This window comes from Schistocerca serialis, chromosome 6 (assembly GCF_023864345.2).
Source record: "Schistocerca serialis cubense isolate TAMUIC-IGC-003099 chromosome 6, iqSchSeri2.2, whole genome shotgun sequence".
NCBI lineage: Eukaryota > Metazoa > Arthropoda > Insecta > Orthoptera > Acrididae > Schistocerca > Schistocerca serialis.
This window is the reverse complement of record NC_064643.1, coordinates 161,332,374-161,354,941: the sequence shown is the minus strand read 5'-3', so window position 1 is coordinate 161,354,941 and position 22,568 is coordinate 161,332,374. Positions and strand designations below refer to the sequence as shown.

Here is a 22,568-nt window from a genome sequence, read left to right as displayed (position 1 = left end):
CGGGGTGAAGCGTTTGCCAGTTATTGGGAGCTCCAATGTTGGTGTGTTATGAAGCCTCTTAAGTAAATAACATTCAAGACCAAAAAGAAAGCCAGAGTGCACTCGGTGTGTCTATTGTGAGGCATCATCTGAGTTGCATGCGAGGCCCTGCCTGCGGCTATCGAGAGTACAGGACGCTTATGTCAGCACCAGTGAGGTCTGTTGCTTGGGTTCTAAGGCCGTCCTCAGTTCATATGGGCAGCTGGCACAGGTGTTGAAGGCTGCTAACCTCACGCATGGTGTGCAAGCACCGTTGTTCTCAGAGTTGGTCGGGGTCTTTTGGTTTGGAACTGAGTGGAGGGTCCCAAAAAAGTCTTCGTTGACTCTGTAACGGTCTTGGCTGTAGATTTTCTGGACCTGCGTTATTGGGTGGAGAGCTTTAGGCTCCTCCTCATAGACCAGGGGTGTGCTACGTAGACGAAGCAGCTACTCGAGTAGCAGAGTACTTATGGAGTGCACATGTGGATTTTTTAGGCTCGGTCGTGATTTGAGGCACTTGGATGAATACTCGCCAGTGGACATTCACGTAACGAAATTTGACCAGGTTCACAGTAAGGACACGCAACTGTCAAAATTGTATCAGTAAATTGTCGAAGTATTCGTGGAAAGTACGCGAATTTACTGATTCCCACACTGTCGGACACTAATTATAATCGGGAATAAGAGTTGGCTGAAACCCAAGGTAGAAATCTCTCAAATTTCTAACGAGTCACGGAAGGTGTATCGCAAAGAGAGATTAGTTGGCATATTAGGATGAGTCTTCATTGCAGTGTACGAAAATATTGTGTCTAATGAGGTCGATTTTGAGTGTGACAATGGAGTTATTTGGATGCGTGTAACAGATCTAGGTTAAACCAAGTTAGATGTTGCATGTTTCTACCGGTCATACGATTACGCCGTAACAGTTTTGGAGTCATTCAAAGACTGTCTGTGCTCAGTATCGCGGAAATACTCAGATCATCCCATATTCGTCGGAGGTGTCTTTAACGCACCAAATATAGATTGGAGGGACAGGCATTCTTGTGAAATACTTTCGAACACCTTTTGCAAAAGCTGTCATCAGTAAACCAGTTAATAGCAAGTTCGACAGCTCACACGTAATGGAAACATTTTAGACCCTGTAGCTTCAAAAGGCCTGACCTTATCGACGGTGTCAGTATAGAGACAGGGATTAATGACCGTGATGTCATCATAGCGACCTTTTTTTTTTTGGTCATCAGTCTACTGACTGGTTTGATGCGGCCCGCCGCGAATTCCTTTACTGTGCTAACCTCTTCATCTCAGAGTAGCACTTGCAACCTACGTCCTCAATTATTTGCTTGACGTATTCCAATCTCTGTCTTACCCTACAGTTTTTGCCCTCTACAGCTCCCTCTAGTACCATGGAAGTCATTCCCTCATGTCTTAGCAGATGTCCTATCATCCTGTCCCTTCTCCTTATCAGTGTTTTCCACATATTCCTTTCCTCTCCGATTCTGCGTAGAACCTCCTTATTCCTTACCTTATCAGTCCACCTAATTTTCAACATTCGTCTATAGCACCACATCTCAAATGCTTCGATTCTCTTCTGTTCCGGTTTTCCCACAGTCCATGTTTCACTACCATACAATGCTCTACTCCAGACGTACATCCTCAGAAATTTCTTCCTCAAATTAAGGCCGGTATTTGATATTAGAAGACTTCTCTTGGCCAGAAATGCCTTTTTTGCCATAGCGAGTCTGCTTTTGATGTCCTCCTTGCTCCGTCCGTCATTGGTTATTTTACTGCCTAGGTAGCAGAATTCCTTAACTTCATTGACTTCGTGACCATCAATCCTGATGTTAAGTTTCTCGCTGTTCTCATTTCTACTACATCTCATTACCTTCGTCTTTCTCCGATTTACTCTCAAACCATACTGTGTACTCATTAGACTGTTCATTCAGTTCAGCAGATTATGGAATTCTACTTCACTTTCACTCAGGATAGAAATGGCATCAGCGAATCGTATCATTGATATCCTTTCACCTTGTATTTTAATTCCACTCCTGAACATTTCTTTTATTTCCATCATTGCTTCCTCGATGTACAGATTGAAGAATAGGGGCGAAAGGCTACAGCCTTGTCTTACACCCTTCTTAATACGAGCACTTCGTTCTTGATCGTCCACTCTTATTATTCCCTCTTGGTTGTTGTACATATTGTATATGACCCGTCTCTCCCTATAGCTTACCCCTACTTTTTTCAGAATCTCGAACAGCTTGCACCATTTTATATTGTCGAACGCTTTTTCCAGGTCGACAAATCCTATGAAAGTGTCTCGATTTTTCTTTAGCCTTACTTCCCTTATTAGCCGTAACGTCAGAATTGCCTCTCTCGTCCCTTTACTTTTCCTAAAGCCAAACTGATCGTCACCTAGCGCATTCTCAATTTTCTTTTCGATTCTTCTGTATATTATTCTTGTAAGCAGCTTCGATGCATGAGCTGTTAAGCTGATTGTGCGATAATTCTCGCACTTGTCAGCTCTTGCCGTCTTCTGAATTGTGTGGATGATGCTTTTCCAAAAGTCAGATGGTATGTCGCCAGACTCATATATTCTACACACCAACGTGAATAGTCGTTTTGTTGCCACTTCCCCCAATGATTTTAGAAATTCTGATGGAATGTTATCTATCCCTTCTGCCTTATTTGACCGTAAGTCCTCCAAAGCTCTTTTAAATTCCGATTCTAATACTGGATCCCCTATCTCCTCTAAATCGATTCCTGTTTCTTCTTCTATCACATCAGACAAATCTTCACCCTCATAGAGGCTTTCAATGTATTCTTTTCACCTATCTGCTCTCTCCTCTGCATTTAACAGTGGGATTCCCGTTGCACTCTTAATGTTACCACCGTTGCTTTTAATGTCACCAAAGGTTGTTTTGACTTTCCTGTATGCTGAGTCTGTCCTTCCGACAATCATATCTTTTTCGATGTTTTCACATTTTTCCTGCAGCCATTTCATCTTAGCTTCCCTGCACTTCCTATTTATTTCATTTCTCAGCGACTTGTATATCTGTATTCCTGATTTTCCCGGAACATGTTTGTATTTCCTCCTTTCATCAATCAACTGAAGTATTTCTTCTGTTACCCATGGTTTCTTCGCAGCTACCTTCTTTGTACCTATGTTTTCCTTCCCAACTTCTGTGATGGCCCTTTTTAGAGATGTCCATTCCTCTTCAACTGTACTGCCTACTGCGCTATTCCTTATTGCTGTATCTATAGCGTTAGAGAAGTTCAAACGTATCTCGTCATTCCTTAGTACTTCCGTATCCCACTTCTTTGCGTATTGATTCTTCCTGACTAATGTCTTGAACTTCAGCCTACTCTTCATCACTACTACATTGTGATCTGAGTCTATATCTGCTCCTGGGTACGCCTTACAATCCAGTATCTGATTTCGGAATCTCTGTCTGACCATGATGTAATCTAATTGAAATCTTCCCGCATCTCCCGGCCTTTTCCAAGTATACCGCCTCCTCTTGTGATGTGTGACAATGATTACTAAAGTTAATAAATCAGTCAAGGTGGTTAAGAGAGTATTTTTGGTAGAAGGAGCTGATAGGCAGCTGATAGCATCAGTCTTAGACAATGAGTGGAGACCGTTTAGATCTGATATCATGAAAGAAGAGGAGGAATTATTGGCAAAGTTTAAACGGTTTTGCAAATCGCGCTCTGGAGATAAATGCCGAGCAAGTGGATTAAGGACGGAAAAATCCATCGTGGTTTAACAACAGGTTTGGAAAATGTTTAGGAACGAAGATCGTTGCACTCTCGGTTCGAAAGAGAATGGGCGAATGACGACTGGCAATAGTTAATAGAGGTAAGCGTGGGTAAAAAGAGCTATGGACGAAGCATACGACAACGACCACCGTCATACACCAGCAAAGGATGTAGCCGAGAACACAAGAAAACTCTGGTCCTAAGTAAAACGGCTAAGCTGATCGATGGCTTCTACCCAGTCAGCCATTGGTCAATCTGGTGTAACAGTAGAAGATAACAAAAAGAGAGAAATCGTTCATAAGAAGGATCGTACAAACATACCATCGTTTGATATTCGAACAGACTCTCGTGTGGAGGACACAGAAATAGGCATCTCTAGGGCAGAGAAACAACTGAAAGAGATGAAAACAAATACATGGCCCGGTGCGGATGGAATCCCAATTAGATTTTACAGAAATTACTCTGCAGCCTTGGCCCTTTACTTAGCATGCACGTATCGCGAATGTCTCGTCGAGCGCAAAGTCCGAAGCGAGTGGAAAAAATAATTAACATGAATGCAGATGCTAGCGAAGCCTACAGGTTTGATTGCTGTATTTGACCACAAACAGCACATTTGTAATGTCTCCAACATGTTGCACGTGTCAGTCGTGGCCTGAACAATGATCTGTGTAGTTGAGGGTGCATTATGTTGGAGCTAAGAGAATTCTAATCTGTCGTGCTTGCACGGTCGGTGCCCCCATAACGCAGGCGGCTGAAGTGTTTGGTATTTCAAGAGGCATCATATTGAAGATTTACATCGCATACAGGAAAAGGAAATACATCATCGGATAGATCACACTGTAGGTAAAGTGTGTTTAAGTGAACATGACGGAAGACCGTGAGAAGGATTTTCACGAAAAATAAGAAGACAACATCTCCAAAAGTAGCTACAAAATTGAATGGCGCAGTTGCAAACCCAATTAGCACAAAAATAAATAAATAAATAAAGAAAAATGCGGAAGGAGCTCCATAAGCATGGAATTTCTGTGCGAGGTGGAGTTCCAAAATCACTCTTCAGTGAAGCTAATGTGTGTGCTTATGTACGTGTGTGTGTGTGTGTTTGAAGTTCCAGGGCACTCAGTGGCGAGTTTATCAGCTTCCTTAAAATATTAAAAGAAACGAATGTGAGGAAAATATCTAAAACTGTAAACCGACAAAACGACACTCAATCACTCACTCCTACCTTATTCGTGTTGATCCACACAATCACTCTATCTCACATGCCGTAATATAGAGGAGAGAAGGTAAAAGGTGGTGTACCTCGGATGAAAACACGGATAAAACGAAATGGTTCAAATGGCTCTAAACACTATTGGACTTAACATCTGAGGTCATCAGTCCCCTAGACTTAGAACTACCTAAAACTAATTAAGGACATCACGCACATCCATGCCTGAGGCTTGATTCGAACCTGTGCCGTAGCAACAGCACGGTTCCGGACTGAAGCACCTAGGTAAAACGACAGAGCAGCTAAAATAGAGAACTGTGACTTGCTGACCACATACGAAAAACAATGGTGAGCCAGTTGTAAAATACCTTAAAGATGCTAAAACGGAAAGTAAAACAAAAAATACGAGAGAAGAGATAAAATAACAGCTTAGAGAAAAGTTACTACTTGACCACACTAAAACCTGGGTGAGCCATTCACCATTTTAACACTTTAAAAAAAGCTCCCTAAAAGTTTAGGAAACATAAAATCTCTGACCACATTCGTTTGACTGTCACTTAAAAGAGACGGCAGGTCTGTTGGCATATCTGCACCTCTCTTCTGGTCTGAAAATAAAACAGAGTCTTGTAAAAAGTGTCGTACAGTGATCTGAACGCCACAAGCACCATACATTGAAGGGTCCTCTCGCCACAGCAAGAAGCCACGCTTAGAGAGCTGTGTCCTATAGGAAGATGAGTGAGGAAAACCTCATCCCACCTGTGTGGCTGGAAGGAGGTATGCCGTGTCCACGTTGTGGGCTCTACCGGATGCAGCTTCTTGTCTCTCACTCCCAGTCACTCTTCCACACCCTCTTCCACACACTTGTACCTCAACAGCGAGGCAATAGCCCGTAACTAACTGAGTAGTGCATCTGTGGTCTAGGGGCCTACACAGCCATACTTTCCATTGCCAGGCATAAGTGGATGACATCCTGCTCCTGGCACTTTCACCTACAGAAATACAATACGCCATTGCATGGATCCGACAGTATGGAAGATCCTCTGGAAACATCCTCAATGTAGCCAAATCAGCGGTTATGAACTTTGGTAGTGGCCTCCAAGACAAAGGGGCACTGTCGTTCCTCACAATGGGCAAATTCCATTACCTGGGTATTACATTCAATGGAAATACCTATCGTATGGCGGCGTAGGCCAACCGCCGTTTGCTTCACATAATATGAGCCCACATACAACAGAATCGCCGCTGCAGCTTGAATAAAGTCTAGCCAGTGGCCTACAGCAACACCAGTGTTGTGCCCAAGCTAGAACCCGTTACCCAAACCTTCTCTTTGCCAATGGTCCTTGGGCGACAATTTCAGGTGGCCATTGGGTACTTAATATCAGCAGGAACCATCTTTAAGGTCCCTTATGACACTTTCACCCTCCCCACTTCAGCAGAAGGACTCGGTCTCGTCGATGCTAAAGCCAGGAGATCCGCTTTATAATTAACTACTACGATTAGGTGTTGCACATCTCCTCCACGTCACCCATACACAGCCACATACAAGATGCGCTTCCGAACACGAGCGCACCATGGGTGAAACAGTTTTGCAAATTGTTTTCGCAATGCATCCCCTCCCCTCCCTGCAATATGTTGGAGAGCCTCCACCCAGTTATTCATTGGACAAGAGCGTTGAAGAACATCCATGTACCTTTACTTCCAGCGGATGCACGAGCCCTGTGGTACCGCGTCGTGAACGGTAAAAACGTGACGAACCAGCGACTTCACTGTACTGGACTGACTGAATGACCGTCATGTATTCTGTGTCAGAGTGAGAATACTGATGAGCATCGTCTCATATGTTCGTCAATGCACGATATATGGCAACTCGTGCAGTGGATACTGGTGATGATGTGCACTCCAAGTTCGACTTTTGGTACCATGTTGTAGTCGCTCACACCGCTCTTGAGCTAACGCCATTTTACCGACTTCAGTTTGCTAATTACTTACACAACGTAATTTACGATCCTCCCCCTCCCCCCGCCCGCCACACAGTTGGAGTTATCCAACATTCAGCGTGCCTGAAAACTCATGACAACCTTTTCAAGAACGGTAACAGCCCAGTCCCGGGTGCGAGCCGCAGATACTCTCCAAGAAGTGTGCGCTACATCTCCCAAGTTATCTTCCTTTATCTTCGATAAGGATGGAAGCCGATGCAATGAATTACAATTTGTGGCACAGCCACGACTTGAACCCAGGTCTGCTGCTTGCTAGGCAGACCTTCGAGCGATTACACCACTGTAGCGTTGCGACTACCACAGCTAGATGGACTACCTAAGTCCAACGCCTTCCCTAACACAAACTTCGTTCAAACCTTCAATCCATTATATTGTTCTCACATCATCACCACTGCTGAGGTTCAGGACGCTATCTTGCTCTTGCGGTGGGAAACTGCCCCTAAAGGTGGAAGAATGAGGAAAGATCAACAACATGCAGGGGGCAATGGAAACCGTTGCATTAAAGACACATAATGTGTATCCACACATGTGGCCTGTAACTGAAAAACTGTCATGATGATCTCTCCATTGGCGAAAGATTTCAGACTACCCCCCCCCCCCCCCCAATATAGATCTCCGGGAGGGGACTGCCAAGGGGGACAAAGAGTAAAGTCAACGTTAATGTCAGAAATTTGAACGTGGTAGGAAAGCTAGAAAATCGGAAAAGGATAATGCTAAGGCTCAGTGTAGATATAGTGAGCGTCAGGGAAGTGAAATTGAAAGAAGACAAGCATTTCTGGTGAGATGACTATCTGGTAGTATAAACAGTATCAGAAAATGGGATTCGTGTGAATAGGGAGGTAGGGCAGAGATGAGTTACTGTGAGCAGTTCAGTGATAGGGTTGTTCTGATCAGAATCGACAGCAAACCAAAACCGACAACGATAGCTGAGGTATGTATGGCAATGTTACAAGCTGAAGATGAGGAGATAGCGAAAGTATGTAAGGATGCTGAAAATAGGTGATGCAGTACATAAAGGGAAATGAAAATCCAGTAGACATGGGCTATTCGAATGCAGCTGCAGTGGAAGGGGTAGAAGGAAGGGTTACTGGAGAATATGGGCTTGGTACTAGAAATGAGGGAGGAGAAAGACTAATTGAGTTCTGCAATAAATTTCAGCTAGTAATAACGAATACTCCTCTCAAGAATCACAAGAACAGGAGATACACGTGGAAAAGGTGAGGATATACAGGAAGATTTCAGCTACATTACATCATGGCCAGGCAGAGATTCTGAAATCAGGTACTGGATTGTAAGGCGTACCTTGAGCAGATATAGACTCAAATCACAATTTAGTAGTGATGGAGTACGCTGAAGTTTAAGAGATTAGTCAGCAAGAATCGTAAAAAAGTGGGATATGAAAGTACTAAGGAATGAAGAGATATGCTTGAAGTTTTCATAGGCTATAGATACTGCTGTAATGAACATCGCAGGGGGCCGTTTAAACGAAGACGAACTGACATCTCTTAAAATGGCAGTCACAGGAGTTGGAAAGAAAAACATAGATACAAAGAAGGTAACTGCGAAGAATCTACATGTAACAGAAGAAATACTTCAGTTGATCGATGAAAGAAGAAAGGACAAAGGTGTTCAGGGAAATTTTGGAATTCAGAAATACAAGTCACCTAGAAATGAAATAAGTAGGAAGTGCAGGGAAGCTAAGGGGAAACGGCCGCATGAGAAACGTGAAGAAATCGAACAATAAATTATTGTCAGAAGGACTGACTCAGCATATAGAAAAGTGCAAAGAATCTTCGATGAAATTAAAAGCAACAGTGATAACACTATCATTGCAATGTGAATTCCACTGGTAAATGTAGAGGAGAGAACTGATTGTTGGAATGAGTAAATTGACGGCCTCTATTGGGAGAGGGGGGGGGGGGGAGGGGGAATTGCCTGATGTGATGGAAGAGGTGGATGATCCAGTATTAGAATCAGCATTTAACGAAGTTTTGGAAGACTTATGATCGAATAAGCCAAAAGGGATCGATAATTTCCTCATCAGAAATTCTAAAATCATTGGCAGAAGTGGCAACAAAACGCCTATTCATGTTGGTGTGTAGAATGTATGAGTCTGACCATTGACTTTTGCAAAAATATCATCCACACACTCCCGAATAGTGTAAGAACCAGAAAGTGCGAGAATTATCGCACAATCAGCTTAACAGCTCATGCATCCAAGCTGCTGACAAGAATAGTACACAGAAGAATACAAAAGAAAACTTAGCGTGTGTTACATGACGGTCGGTTTGGCTTTAGGAATGCTAAAGGCACCTGGGAAGCCTTTCTGACGTTGTGGTTGATAATGGAAGCAAGACTAAAGAAAAATCAAGACACGTTCAATGGATCTGTCCACCAGGAGAAAGCGTTCGACAATGTAAAATGGTGCAAGATGTTCGCAGTTCTGAGAAAAATATGGGTAAGATGTAGGGTAAGATGGATAATATACAATATGTACAAGAGCCAAGAGATAACAATAAGAGTAGAATATCAAGGACGAAGTACACAGACTAAAAAGTGCGTAAGACAAGGATGTAGTCTTTCACCCCTGCTGTTCAGTCTATACACCGAAGCAGCAGTGAAGGAAATATAAGGAAGTTTCGAGAGTGGAATTAAAATTAAAGGTGAAACGATATCAGTGATAAGATTCGCTGATGACATTGTTATCGTAAATTAAAGTGAAGAAAAATTACTTGATCTGCTGAATGGAGTGACAGTCTAATGAATACATAATATGAATTTAGAATAAATCGGAGGAAGACGAAAGTAATGAGAAGTATCAGAAATGGGAACAGTGAGAAACATAACATCAGGAATCGTGATCACAAAGTAGGCGAAGTTAAGGAATTCTGTTACCTAGGCAGCAGAATAACCCACTACGGATGGAGCAAGAGGACATAAAAACCCAACTGGCAAAAATGGTAAGAAAAGTCTGCTTGTAACAAGCTAGACGTTAATATGAGGAAGAAATTCCTGAGACTGTATTTTGGAGCACATCATTCTATAGTAGTGAGACATGGACTGTGGGAAAACCGAAAAGAAATGAATGAAAGCATTTGAGATGTGGTGCTACAGAGGAATGTTGAAAATTAGGTAGACTGATAAGGTAGGAAAGAGGAGGTTCTACAGAGAATCGGCGAAGAAAGAAATAGATTGAAAACTTTGGCAAGAAGAAGGGACAGGATGGTAGGACATCCGTTAAGACATCACAGAATAACTTCGATGGTACTGGAGGGACCTGTAGACGGTAAAAACTGAAGGGGGAAACCGAGATTGGAATACATCTACCAAATAATTGAGGACATGCACTACAAGTGCTTCTCAGAGATGATAAGCTAGGCACAGGAGAGGAATTTGTGGCGGGCCACTTCAAACCCGTCAGAAGCTGTTCCATCCGTCCTTTCATTTCATCGAAATACCCTTGTGCCTTGGAACCCAGCAGAAAGACACCTTTTCCGCCAGCCTTTGTAGTTGGAGGAGGGGGTTTTGAATATTGTCGACTGTCTTATCCGCTTGGTACAAACATTGCAGAGGGTGAAGGGCACTGAGGAATTTAGCACTCTACACACATCTCATCTGCTCCAGCACCTGCAAGGTCGCGCATAATTCCACGCTGAAAACAGTGAAGGGTGCAGGAAGGCGGATCTTGAGGATACGCTCAGAGAAAGCTACAGAGCAAACAGTGGAGTTCCCTGTTTAGACCCATTCACAAATACAGCCACATAATTGTGGTGTTGATTTGAAATGTTATAAAAGAATGTATTAAAAACATAAGCAGTAGTACAACCTGTCCTGTACTGCAGTAAATCTAGAGTTACTCTATTGATGATTGTTAAAGTGACATTAATAGTTGTACGAGCAGCAGTACTTGCAGCAATCAACATTATCGAGCAGGACTGAAGAGTTATTCAAGTCTCTGATGGATATGTACTTTTGTAAAGGTTGATCATTGTACTTCAAGAGAACAGTTTATTTATTACTGTACCAAGTGACGCTTTAATAGTTATGACAGTTGTAAGTTATCAAGCCCTCCTGTGGCAAAGGACACTCTCAAATTGGGAAAAATCTTTTTATCACCCATGTAATAAAGTGAACTAATATTTCAAATGTTGCGTTTACAATGAACCCTCTCCCACAGCAGTCAAAGAACCCAGAGTTTTGCAGCTTCCTCGGATTCTAACAGAGCGTAATGGCGAGTAACGAGGAATTTATATGGCCGATGCACCATGAGAAGCTGCTGACAGATTCCAAGTAGCAGCTTATCAGCATCAGCATAGAGACTGGCTATGAGGCTAGTTCTGTAAGTGCCTGCACCCAGCCTCATCCCCTCATAGTGTATAGCATTAATGATCTTCAGGTAAGAAGGCCACTATGACCGACACATTGTGTCGGTCTTCCCAAGACCTGTGGCTAAGACACTTCAAGATATTCAGTGCCTTCTGGTCCTCGCCTTCAGGTCGTTGAGGTGTAGTAACCAGGACAGTTTAGAGTACAAAATGCGGCCCAGAAACATCAGAGAGTCCTTAAAAGGGTGAATTATGTTCCACATATGCATTTCACGTAAAATTAAAAAAAGACGACGAGAACGACTAAAATGAACACATACACTTCTCTGTAGAAAATATAAACCAAGTCTCTGCAGCCCATATCTCCAATCTCTTCACCAAGAGTGGCGACTGACGACTAGTAGAGGACCAGAAATCCCTCGTCCACAAATAAGCAGCATTGGGAGGGAATTCTTACTCTGGACGTTACACTGTTAACAGCTGTTGGAAAGAGGGTGACACTTAAAACAGTGCGTTGGGAAAACCAATTTCCTGCACAAAACTGACAGGATCTCACCAACGCTGTACCTAAAAAGTTGTCTTGGGGGGAAGCACTGATTAAAGAGGGAAATTGGCCACAAAAGCACCATTAGTGTAGCTACTGGAAATATTGCACCTCTTGGTAGTGTCACAGACTTCACTGACATCAAAAAGTACCACTAGACAATGCTGTGTACATAGGAAAGCCTGCTAGATTCCGCCCCTAGCTGGATCAGATTGTCGACCGTTGATTGAGATCTCCTGAATCCACAATGAGAATTGCTAAGGAGTTTCCTGGTCTCTAAAAGACGGTTGACTATGTGCTCTAGCGTCTTTCCTACACAGCTCATTAAGGCGATGCTCTGGTAACTGCTGGTACACGTTTGTTTCTTTCTTGGTTTAAGGAGAGATAAAATTTCTTCTCGCAACGAGTCGGTAAATTGGCATGACAGACATGTGGAATGAAAGTATTATAAGAGAATTTCCTTTGACAACATCTGTAAGTGTTGCAGCACGGTATGTTAGATTTGGTGGTGACCAGGTGCTGTATCATAAGCGACAGTCAGTGCTGAATCTACCTTCCACATGGAAAATGCACAGTTGTAGGACTCTGAATTGGTGGACCAGAAGTCTAACTCGATCCTTTCAATGGTGGCACAGTAACAATGAGACACTGTATTCTAGTTGGCAGTGGCAGTAATCAGTGCAAAATGCTCGTCCACCATCTGCACAATGCCTCCAGCTTTTGTTTGGAGACACCTCTGTTCCTACAACTGGAAATACTCCTGATGGTTTCCCATACTATTTCAGAGCACGTGAGCTGTTTAGAAAGTCGATGAAAACCTCTCATACCCTTGTCTTGCTCTCGCTGATGATGCCTCGAGCCTTGGCCTTTGCTAATCGAAATGCTGCGAGGTTTTCTGCCATTGAGCGACACTTAAATAGCACAGAGTCACACGTGTGACGTGCATCACTGAAGGCACTCATAAGTTCATCAAGGGACAGGTTACCTCCTAAGATGACAAAGTACATCGGAATGGAGAAGTCATCAACACGGCAAATCAAATAGGTCATTTTATCCTCCCATTCCTGTATTTAGTCATGGCGTTCAAATATATCTAGCTGGCTGAACAATGTCCAGTTGACTCTGCTGCTCATGTATCATTGCTACATCCCTCCAGTGAGAACTCCATCCGGCAGATGAATCCAGAGTGGGAAGTGATCACTTCAATGAAGATCATCAGCAACTTCCCACTGAACAGAGTCCACGAGGACTGAAGAATAGCAAGATTGGTTGATGGCTGAGGATGACCCAGTAGCAGCATGGAAATGAGTGGGAGTGCCTTTGTGGAAGATGCATAGTTCGTGAGACGTCATCAGGCTCTCCAAAACCCAAACCTGAGAACGAGCAGAAGTCAAGGCCTACAGTAAATTATGGGCATTGAAGTCTCCCACTAGGAAAAATGGTCGGAGGAGTTTTTATATAAGATCTGTGAAAGCCTCAGTGTGTGTTGCATCTTGTGGAGATAAATACAGCAAACAAACAGTGATCTGACACACCAAAATTTCAACTGTAACTGCCTGCAGGCCAGCAGCCAAGAAAGGAAAAGGAGTGGTGCATGTTATTGACAAACATAGACCCCTGTCTAATTTACCAGTAAAGTCATTGTTGCCATGGTCCTGTAATACAGGGCATGATGCTTTAAAATGCGTTTCCTGTCAATAACCACATGGGAAATTCCTGTGACAGGAGTTTCAACAGAAGTGAGTTGACAAACGCAGTACTAGTGCTGACACTAACAACCTCACCTTGCATTGGGTTTTCTGAAAAGGTTTCTTAAGAGCTGAAGCAAATGAGGTAGCGGACATGGGGGGCAGCAGGCCTAAGGCATCTTTTGGCCTCACCATATGCGATGGGCTATATAATTTTAAACTTTTGTACCTTCTTTTTCTCAAGATATATGCTGCGGTCCCTACTCCAGACAGGGTGATCCCAAAAGCAATTAACCATTTCAAAGGAGAAGAAACTCCTACTTCGTGGGTGGTTCTACCAAGTAGCTTCTCCCATTTGGTCCAGTGTAGTGTGCCCAAAGCGCTGGCATTTGAAACAGGGCACTGGCTTGGATAGATAAGGCCGCACATTTACATGAAGAAAATATGCCTTGACACACATTGGTAACTTCACACTACTGAAAGTGAGGCTGAAAAAGTGGATTTGATGAGATCACCATCTATCCTTTGTATGATATTCTGAATGTCACCAATACCTTCTTGGGCCTACTCAGCTTTTAATGTTTCTTTAGCAATGCTCATCAGATCCATACATGACAAAACAGTTTGCTGTATTTCAGAGTGGTGCATAGCTCGGTTTCAGTGGCATATTATACATGGCTTTTCGCGTTCTGCCTATTTTTCAGTTGTTGGAAACTAGAGGGTTCGACCAACAGTGTCCCATTATGGATCCAGTTGACAGATTTTAAAGTATCTGCCACGCTCTCTAAGCTGGTTTGAGTGAGAAGTTTCTCAAAGCTTCCTTCTCTTCGTTTAAGTATGAAAAACACATTCTGGGCCAAAGCATATGTTCTGCTACAAAAGACTGGCATACCCTGAAGAAATCTAGAATGTTGGGGCTCACCTCATAAGACCGCTGTAGAGACTGGGTGTTGATAGCTACAAGTGGCCCATCCGTTATGCTAGGGTGGTGGAGGAGAAAATTTCAAGGGTTTCACCTCGGTCACATGAGCATGACAGGGTCCTCTCACATGAAGTCCCCCTGGCCTGAAAAGCCTTATACAACTGAGGTGTGACAGTTCCTCAGTGGTTGCCCACTGACAACCATTCCACCTCAACAGCGTTGCATGTCATCAGCAGAGCGCAGCACACCTTGAGAGTGAGGGTTTTATAGAGGTTTTTACGACTCTCTTGCTGAGGTCGGTCAAGCCAAAATCCCCATTCCCCGTGGCACACAATGCACCATCATGGAGCCATAAGAAATTGGAATTTGTGGTGAGGACTATGGGCCCAAACTGCTGGGGGTCATCAGTCTCTAGGCTTACACACTAATTAAAGTAATTGTACCTAAGTTATACTAAGGACAATACACACATCCATGCCTGAGGACCATCATGGAGCCATAAGAAATTGGAATTTGTGGTGAGGGCTATGGGCCCAAACTGCTGGGGTCATCAGTCTCTAGGCTTACACACTAATTAAAGTAATTGAACCTAAGTTATACTAAGGACAATACACACATCCATGCCTGAGGGAGGATTCGAACCTCCTCTAACTTCTGGTCAAGTTTGTGTCCCATGTGTGGAACTTGGCGGGTGTTCAGCGATGATATGAGTAGCCATATCATCCTTCTCTATGGGCCCCATGGTTCCTCTGCAAGGTCGCATTACAGGCAAAGAATCTGCTTGCTTATGAGATCCAGCCCAAGGTACAATGCTTGTTCCCCAATGATGATGGCGGGTGTTCAGCGACGATTTGAGTAGCCATATCATCCTACTCTATGGGCCCATGGTTCCTCTGCAAGGTCGCATTACAGGCAAAGAATATGCTTGCTTATGAGATCCATCCCAAGGTACAATGCTTGTTCCCCAATGATGATGTTGTGCGAGATGATACTGCCCCATTCCCACAGCTTGTATAGTCCAGAACTGGTTTTGTGAGCAGGGGATGAATTTCACATCTCCCCTGGCCACCACAGTCTCCACATCTCAGTAGTACTGAGCCTTTGTTGACTGCTTTCGAGGGAAGAGAGCGTGATCATCATTACCTGAGCTTGCCAGGGTTTTGTAGGAATAATGGTATAATACTAATTTGTAGAAATAAGGCGAATGAAAGCTGTTTCGAATGCCAATGGTTTTCCTACACCTGTAATGTGTTGTGTAGACTCAACCAATGAGCGAGGTCTCTGAGCATGTGGAGACAGCGACATCGAAAGTGACACCACAGTATTCACTGGTTAGTTTGAAGCGAGTCGACACCTGTGGCTGCACAGAATCCCCATGGTACCATGGCAATAAAAGCAGCAGTACTAGGTCAGCCTCATTGTAAGGATGGCGATTATTGGCGACTGCCTTGTGCGACCTGTGATCCTACATCAACGCTTCACAGGCGAGGTGTACAGAATTCTGCACTTCCTGTGTATGATCCTGCAGGAGGATGTTCTTTTGGTGGTGTGAAGGGCAATGTTGCCACTACGTGATGGTACTCCACCCCACTGTCCTCTTTAGTGGCGGAGTTCAAACAGCTGTATAGACAAGAAATCCCCATTTATCTGGTATGTTCTTAGGGGTGCTTTCAATGACTGAAACCTACAGAGTCAAAGATCGTTTAAGATTTCCACTATACCCACGTAATCGTTTTTGCTTCCTAATTTCTCACGTATTGTTCGCTACACTTTGTGGCCTTTTAGCAGAATCACCCTGAATTTAGTCTTGGGCATGACGTTGGATGTTCCATGAGGCTATTTCCAAACGATGCTGTGGCCTGCAGGAAGATGGTAATGCTGTAAGACTGTAGCGAAATGCAGGAAGATCTGCAGAGGATCAAAGATTGGTGCAGAGACTGGAGATTGATACTGAATGTAAATAAATGTTGCGTATTGTGCAGAACTAAGTGAAGAGACCCATTGTGGTTCGACCTATAATGGAATGACCATAGAAAAGTCATTGTAGGATAGACTGGCACCAGGCCTGTGATTTACTGAGACTATCTTAATGAAACATAATTCAGCCATGAAAGCAGAGGTTACAAAACTATTGTTTGACCATTTCTTAGGTATTGTTGATAGATCTGGGCTGTTACCAAGTAGGATCATCAGAAGAGAGAGAGAGAGATGATCCAAAGAAGAGCGGCACATTTCTCCAGGGGCTCGTTCAGTTGGGGTGTGTGCATGACAGATATGTGAGTAGCAGGATAATGTAAGTTCTGGCGCACCCTGTTCTTGCAAGGTACATACATTCAGGGACAAACTTGACTGGTTTATGACCATCTCATCTCCCCTTAATCTATTGTTCTTTTAACAAATTTATGACCACCTGTGGATAATCCATCCTTCTGAGAAGCCCCTCCCCTCCCCCTCCACATTTCCCACCTCTCTGGGAAATCCCCTCACATTACAAGCACACCTTTGATATTAAAATAATGACTAATGGTAAATTAATTAACCCTCCCCCTAAGGGAAATCCCCCATCCCTCACCCCTTCACCCTCTTTGAAACAAGCACACTTTCAGGCCTGAGTTAGTCGAATAGTCTCATTCTGCTCTATTAAGCTGACAGACTAATTAATTAAATCAATAACCTTTTGTGTGGGACAGTTTCCCTTTGTGGGTACCGCTCCCTTCTGGAAATACTGATTGATTGGCTATTTGGTGGGAAATCAATTGCAATACATGGAATACTGTCTAAACAATTTCTGGCAGACAAGGTGATGTGTGGATTATTATTTATTAAAATAATTTATTGGATACATAGTGAGGTAGAGAATATAGTTTATTTATTTAAAGAATTTTGTGGGAAATCATTTACAGTGTATAGAATATTGTTTAAAAAGCTTCTGGTAGACAAGGCAATAGATTATATATTGTTTATTTGAACAATATATAGGATACAAGGCAATGTATGAAGTATAATTTATATATTTAAAGAATTTGTCAAGAAATTGACTATACTATGGAATTCTATCCAAACAAATTGTGAGTGACAAGGCAGTGTGGAATATTTAAAAATATATTGCGCTTTTTAATCTAACTGCGCAAGGAATAGTGCCATGAAAGACTCACCACACATAATTACACTGTTACAATCGCACTAAGCAAATCTGGTGAAAAAAACCTCCTGATCATGTCACTGACTTTCAACACACCACACATGCCACTGGTCAGGGACTACCGAAGCTGCTGGACCACACTAATCTTCTGCTTATGAAGCATCAGGTAGTGGCATTCCTTTGAAATTTGATACCAGCTTCATTTCCTTCCCCTCTCCCTCTCCATTTCAAGTGGTTATGTCCTGTTTGTGTGAACCAATGTATGCAAACACACAAAAACCAAGATGTCCTCCACAACCCTTCTCCCATCCCCCTCCCCTGTCCCCTTCGCCACCTATGGAGACCTGGCACTGGTAATCGGTATATACTCATATCACTCATCCAATTACACACAATCTCTCTAGATGCTTGCATGTTAAGGAGTTTAGCACTATTTTTGGTATATAGCACATGTGAGCCTGATACATTTGAGAGAATTGTGGGGATATAACAGACTATTAAGAAGAAGAAGAAACATTTGAATTATGCATGATGGGACTCCAGATGGAATGATTTTGAAACAATTGTGTAGATAACTTGTGCCAACAAATCTGTAGAATTTTTGTAGTGTTTGGATTCAATATCAAGAAGCTACTGGGAAGAGAGAAATGATCACAGAACATAAACATAAATGCATAGGAGCATCGTTTAACATGTAAAATTACATGCCATGCTACTCTAATTCCATAAACAGAATACGATCTCTTCAACACCAACAACATCTGTCAAGCAAATGTGTACACAGAGATTGCAGTAGCTCACAAACTCCTGTCACTAACTTAGAATCCCTGCAGTCATGAAACTGAACACTCGATTTATATCCATGATGTGGCAGAGAAATGGAGTAATTCATGTACATCTTCATTAATCTAGAGGAGGATGTTGAAATAGGGTTTCCATCGATGGACATGATTCATCACACATGTGTTGGAAGTCCTCAGCTGTCTGTGGTATGAAGAGGTTTGCTGTGAATGACGGCAGGTAGATAGCTCTTTAAGTCACATGTAGAACATGGTATTGTATTTGAGCCAAATGCAAGTTATATCTCACAACTAATGCATCCCGAGAGAACAATGGAAAAAGGTAGAGAAATGCGTGATAAATGACCTGCAGAAAAATCTCCCTCTCTCCAGAATTCATCGTCAGCCTATCATTAAATCTACCTCATTACAATCCCTCTCAACGGATCACACTATCTACTTTCTATCATCCTTTTATGCAAACCCACCTCAGTTTAGAGCTAGATCATTCTCTTTTCCTTGAAAACATCAAAGACAGTAGTCAACTTGTGCATATCCCTGTTACCTCAAAAGACATAGAGCATAATTTTGTTAAAAAAACAAGCCATACAGAAACTGATTGTGAGGTTTTTGTTAGCTGACACAGAATAGCTGTGATTGGTGGAGAGTACAGAGAAACACATTACAAATATCGTTACTTAGAATCGAAACACCTAAACAGTCTCTGCACGGGGTCAAACATTAATCCTTTCAGTAGATGTATATCACAGTCCCCCACCAGGTAATACAAGGCTCTTTAGCTAAGGTCACGTTATAAATATCTATATGCTGGTTGCCAATAACATTGGGATCACACCTGGCCTTGTGATCCGACATACATAAATTTATTACTCAACATTTCGTGGTCATCCACGTCAAACAATCTATTCCAGCCATCTTATCGCTTTCTACGAAAAATAACTGTTTCTCTGGTTCCCAGTGCTTCCATATAAACTTTTTCTCTTATTCCTCACTGAGCGAGGTGGCGCAGTGGTTAGCACACTGGACTCGCATTCGGGAGGACGACGGTTCAATCCCGTCTCCGGCCATCCTGATTTAGGTTTTCCGTGATTTTCCTAAATCGCTTCAGGCAAATGCCGGGATGGTTCCTTTGAAAGGGCATGGCCGATGTCCTTCCCCATCCTTCCCTCACCTGAGCTTGCACTCCGTCTCTAATGACCTCGTTGTCGATGGGACGTTAAACACTAATATCCTCCTCCTCCTCCTCCTCTTGTTCCTCCTGCTGCCACATTCCTGTTCCCAAATACAACAATTTTCCAGCATCAAGCAGACATGTAAGTACTCCCTCACTCTCCCTGAATTTCCCCACAGCCGGCCAATGTGGCCGAGAGGTTCTAGGCGCTTCAGTCTGGAACTGCGCACATCGCTATGGTCGCAGATTCGAATCCTGCCTCGGGCCTGGATGTGTGTGATGTCCTTAGGTTAGTTAGGTTTAAGTATTTCTAAGTTCCAGGGGACTGATGAGCTCCGATGTTAAGTCCCATAGTGCTCATAGCCATTTGAACCATTTCCCCGCATTTTGGCGTATTTTCCCTCAATTCATGCGTATTTTCCGACAATTTTCGTAATTTTACCGATTTTGTGTCACTTCTGCTCATGTGTTCATGACATAACTTTTCCCCACGTATTCTAAAACTACTTGTAAATGTAGTACGGTTGTCAACACCTAGTGCAACTAAGGTATTTGATATCAAAGGTATGCTTCTAGTGTCGAGGGATTTGCGAGAGGGTTGGGGAGGTGGAGGGAGAGGGGAAGCGGTGGAGGGGGTTTCTCAGAATGATGGATGATAACCAGTGGTCATAAATCAATTAACAGAACAATAGGTTAAGGGGTGGGTGAGGGGTCATAAATCAATCGAGGTTGCTCCTGAAAGTATGTAACCTGCACTAGTCAACTGCGCCAGAATATATACTTTGTGTCACTGAGAGCATCGATGTTCATATTAAGAGGTACCAGTACAGTACACTGCAAGAAGAGACGGCCGTCATACCTCCTCCCACATACGTCTCATGAAATGACCATAGGGAGAGAAATCGGAGCTCATAAGAAAGTTTATAGTGAGCGATTCTTGACCCGCACTATTTGTGAATGCAAAAGAGAAAGGGAATAATGACAGGGGTACAAATGGTACTCTCCACCACACAATGTAAGCCGGCTTGATGAGTATGGATGTACAAGTGACAATAGAGCTGAAATCCTACTTCGGATACTCATTCTCCAACATGCTATAAAAACAATATGTACATTACTTTTCTTGTGCTGAACCTAAAGCTAGTACAAGCATATAACCCAGTTAAAATGTTGCAAAGAGTTGCATGCAAAGGAAGTGACTCTCCATATTCTGTACTAAATTGTCTGCACACTAAATTGCCCTTCAGCCTAAACATACAGTATATACATAATATTCTGGGAGGCTATCACGTCGTTATTATGACGGGTAGATGGCGTAGTGTTTTGAGCCGGTATCCTGGACTCCAGTTCAGTCCTCATCTCATATCCGTTTCGATTGACTGTTAAGACTTTTTGAGTCTCGTACATGCATAGAATGGGAAAATTACACACTATATGGCAACCTAACTGTGAGGGGACAGAGGGTGAATTTCTGTCGTAATACTACATAGACTTCCAACGTGTACTGAAACGTTACTGTATACTTTTATCCGTTGAATGGTGGCTGATCAGCTCCATGTCATCTAATAGCATCACAGAAAATGGGGATCTAGGCTCAAACGCAGACATTGTGAAATATGTATATGTAAGGGGAAGACCCAAGATAACTAAACGGTATTATTATTAAATAACGATGTCTTAATCCTTTCAGACCCATTGGCTTCCATTGTGTACATTAATGTTTAATGTGTCACCGCTGAAAAAGAAGTACTTTCCCCCAATGGAATCCTGAAGCACACATTTGTGAATATTCAGCCCTCTCATTATGGTAAAGCGCTGCCAGCTGTTGGGCATTACTATGAAAATATTAACATGTCAAAGTAGCAATGTGCACCAGCTCGTCACCACTGGAATACACAGATGTGGTTGGTTCGATGTATTCCACTGTTGTTGTTATTTTGCATGGTAACTACTGAATGATCTTTTTTTTACTACAACAGAGAATCTTTCATAATTAGTTATTTTAGTCCATAAAATGAAGCCAAGTCTACAAAGTATGTTTTGAAAATGGGTACATATTTTTGTAAAACTTTTCCTTCTAAAACCATTAAAAAATCGCCTAAGAGCATTACCACGTAAAGAAAAATTTTCCTTCCTTCAAAAACAATACAGGTCTGAAAGGGTTAAAGGAGCGATGATCGATTCTGAACCTATAGGCTCCAACAATATTCAAACAGATTTTGCGCTTTGCCAGCATTCCCCACACAAGGAAAAATTCTCAAGCTTTCAAGAAACAGTTTTTGCATCAAGGATTCTTGATCTATAACAGAAAAGGGCTATCCACGGGTCGCACAACAGCTCACCTTAAACATGCCCTTCAGTTTGCCGGATGTGAACGTAGGGCTCAATTTGATTCTCAGCTGGCGCCACTTCTTTCCTGCCAGGAAAAATAGATGTTTGTTGAGAGGTTCTTCATCGTCGATGAACAGTCCCCTGTCGTGGAACGTCCCAAAATCCTTGATAAGGACGTGGCGAATGAGTTCAGGGTCACGGATAAGCAGCAGTGGTCGATGGAATCCGTAAAACCCGACGTACCTCTCTTCTGAAACGAAAACAGAGTACAGTTACGAATTAAATTAACGACAGATATCACCTCTGGGTAGTAACACATACATCCTACCACAATTATTGTCGTATTGACCCTCAGTCTTAAGTAGATCCACAGCTAAGACGGCATGACGAGTGCGTGACACATCTAAATGCAGACGTGCTCTGTGACGAGAGTCCCAGTAAACTTGGCCAGACTATGTTTGGCATGGGTTCGGCGACCCTGGTATCCCGTCAATGGTGGATTATCAGCTCTGCTTCATCTGTTAGGTGGGCAGGTAACGGGAATCTTGGCTTCATCTACTTCTTCATCTACATGAATACTCTGCAAATCATATTTAAGTGCCTGGCAGGTGGTTCATCGAACCACCTTCACAATTCTCTGTTATTCCAATCTCGTACAGCGCGC

At 42.9% G+C, this 22,568-nt stretch overlaps 2 protein-coding genes across 2 annotated transcripts in view; one reads left to right on the top strand and one right to left on the bottom strand.

The window, feature by feature from the left end:
• The window catches only part of LOC126484002 (cytochrome P450 6k1-like), a 194,149-nt gene that overhangs the window by 19,222 nt on the left and 152,359 nt on the right, over window positions 1-22,568 (top strand). The window lies entirely within an intron of this gene.
• The window catches only part of LOC126484004 (cytochrome P450 6k1-like), a 57,252-nt gene that overhangs the window by 21,464 nt on the left and 13,220 nt on the right, over window positions 1-22,568 (bottom strand). The window contains exon 3 of the mRNA XM_050107323.1: window positions 21,916-22,154. Within this exon, the coding sequence (XP_049963280.1) occupies window positions 21,916-22,154 (239 nt within the window). The remainder of the gene's footprint in view (window positions 1-21,915; window positions 22,155-22,568) is intronic.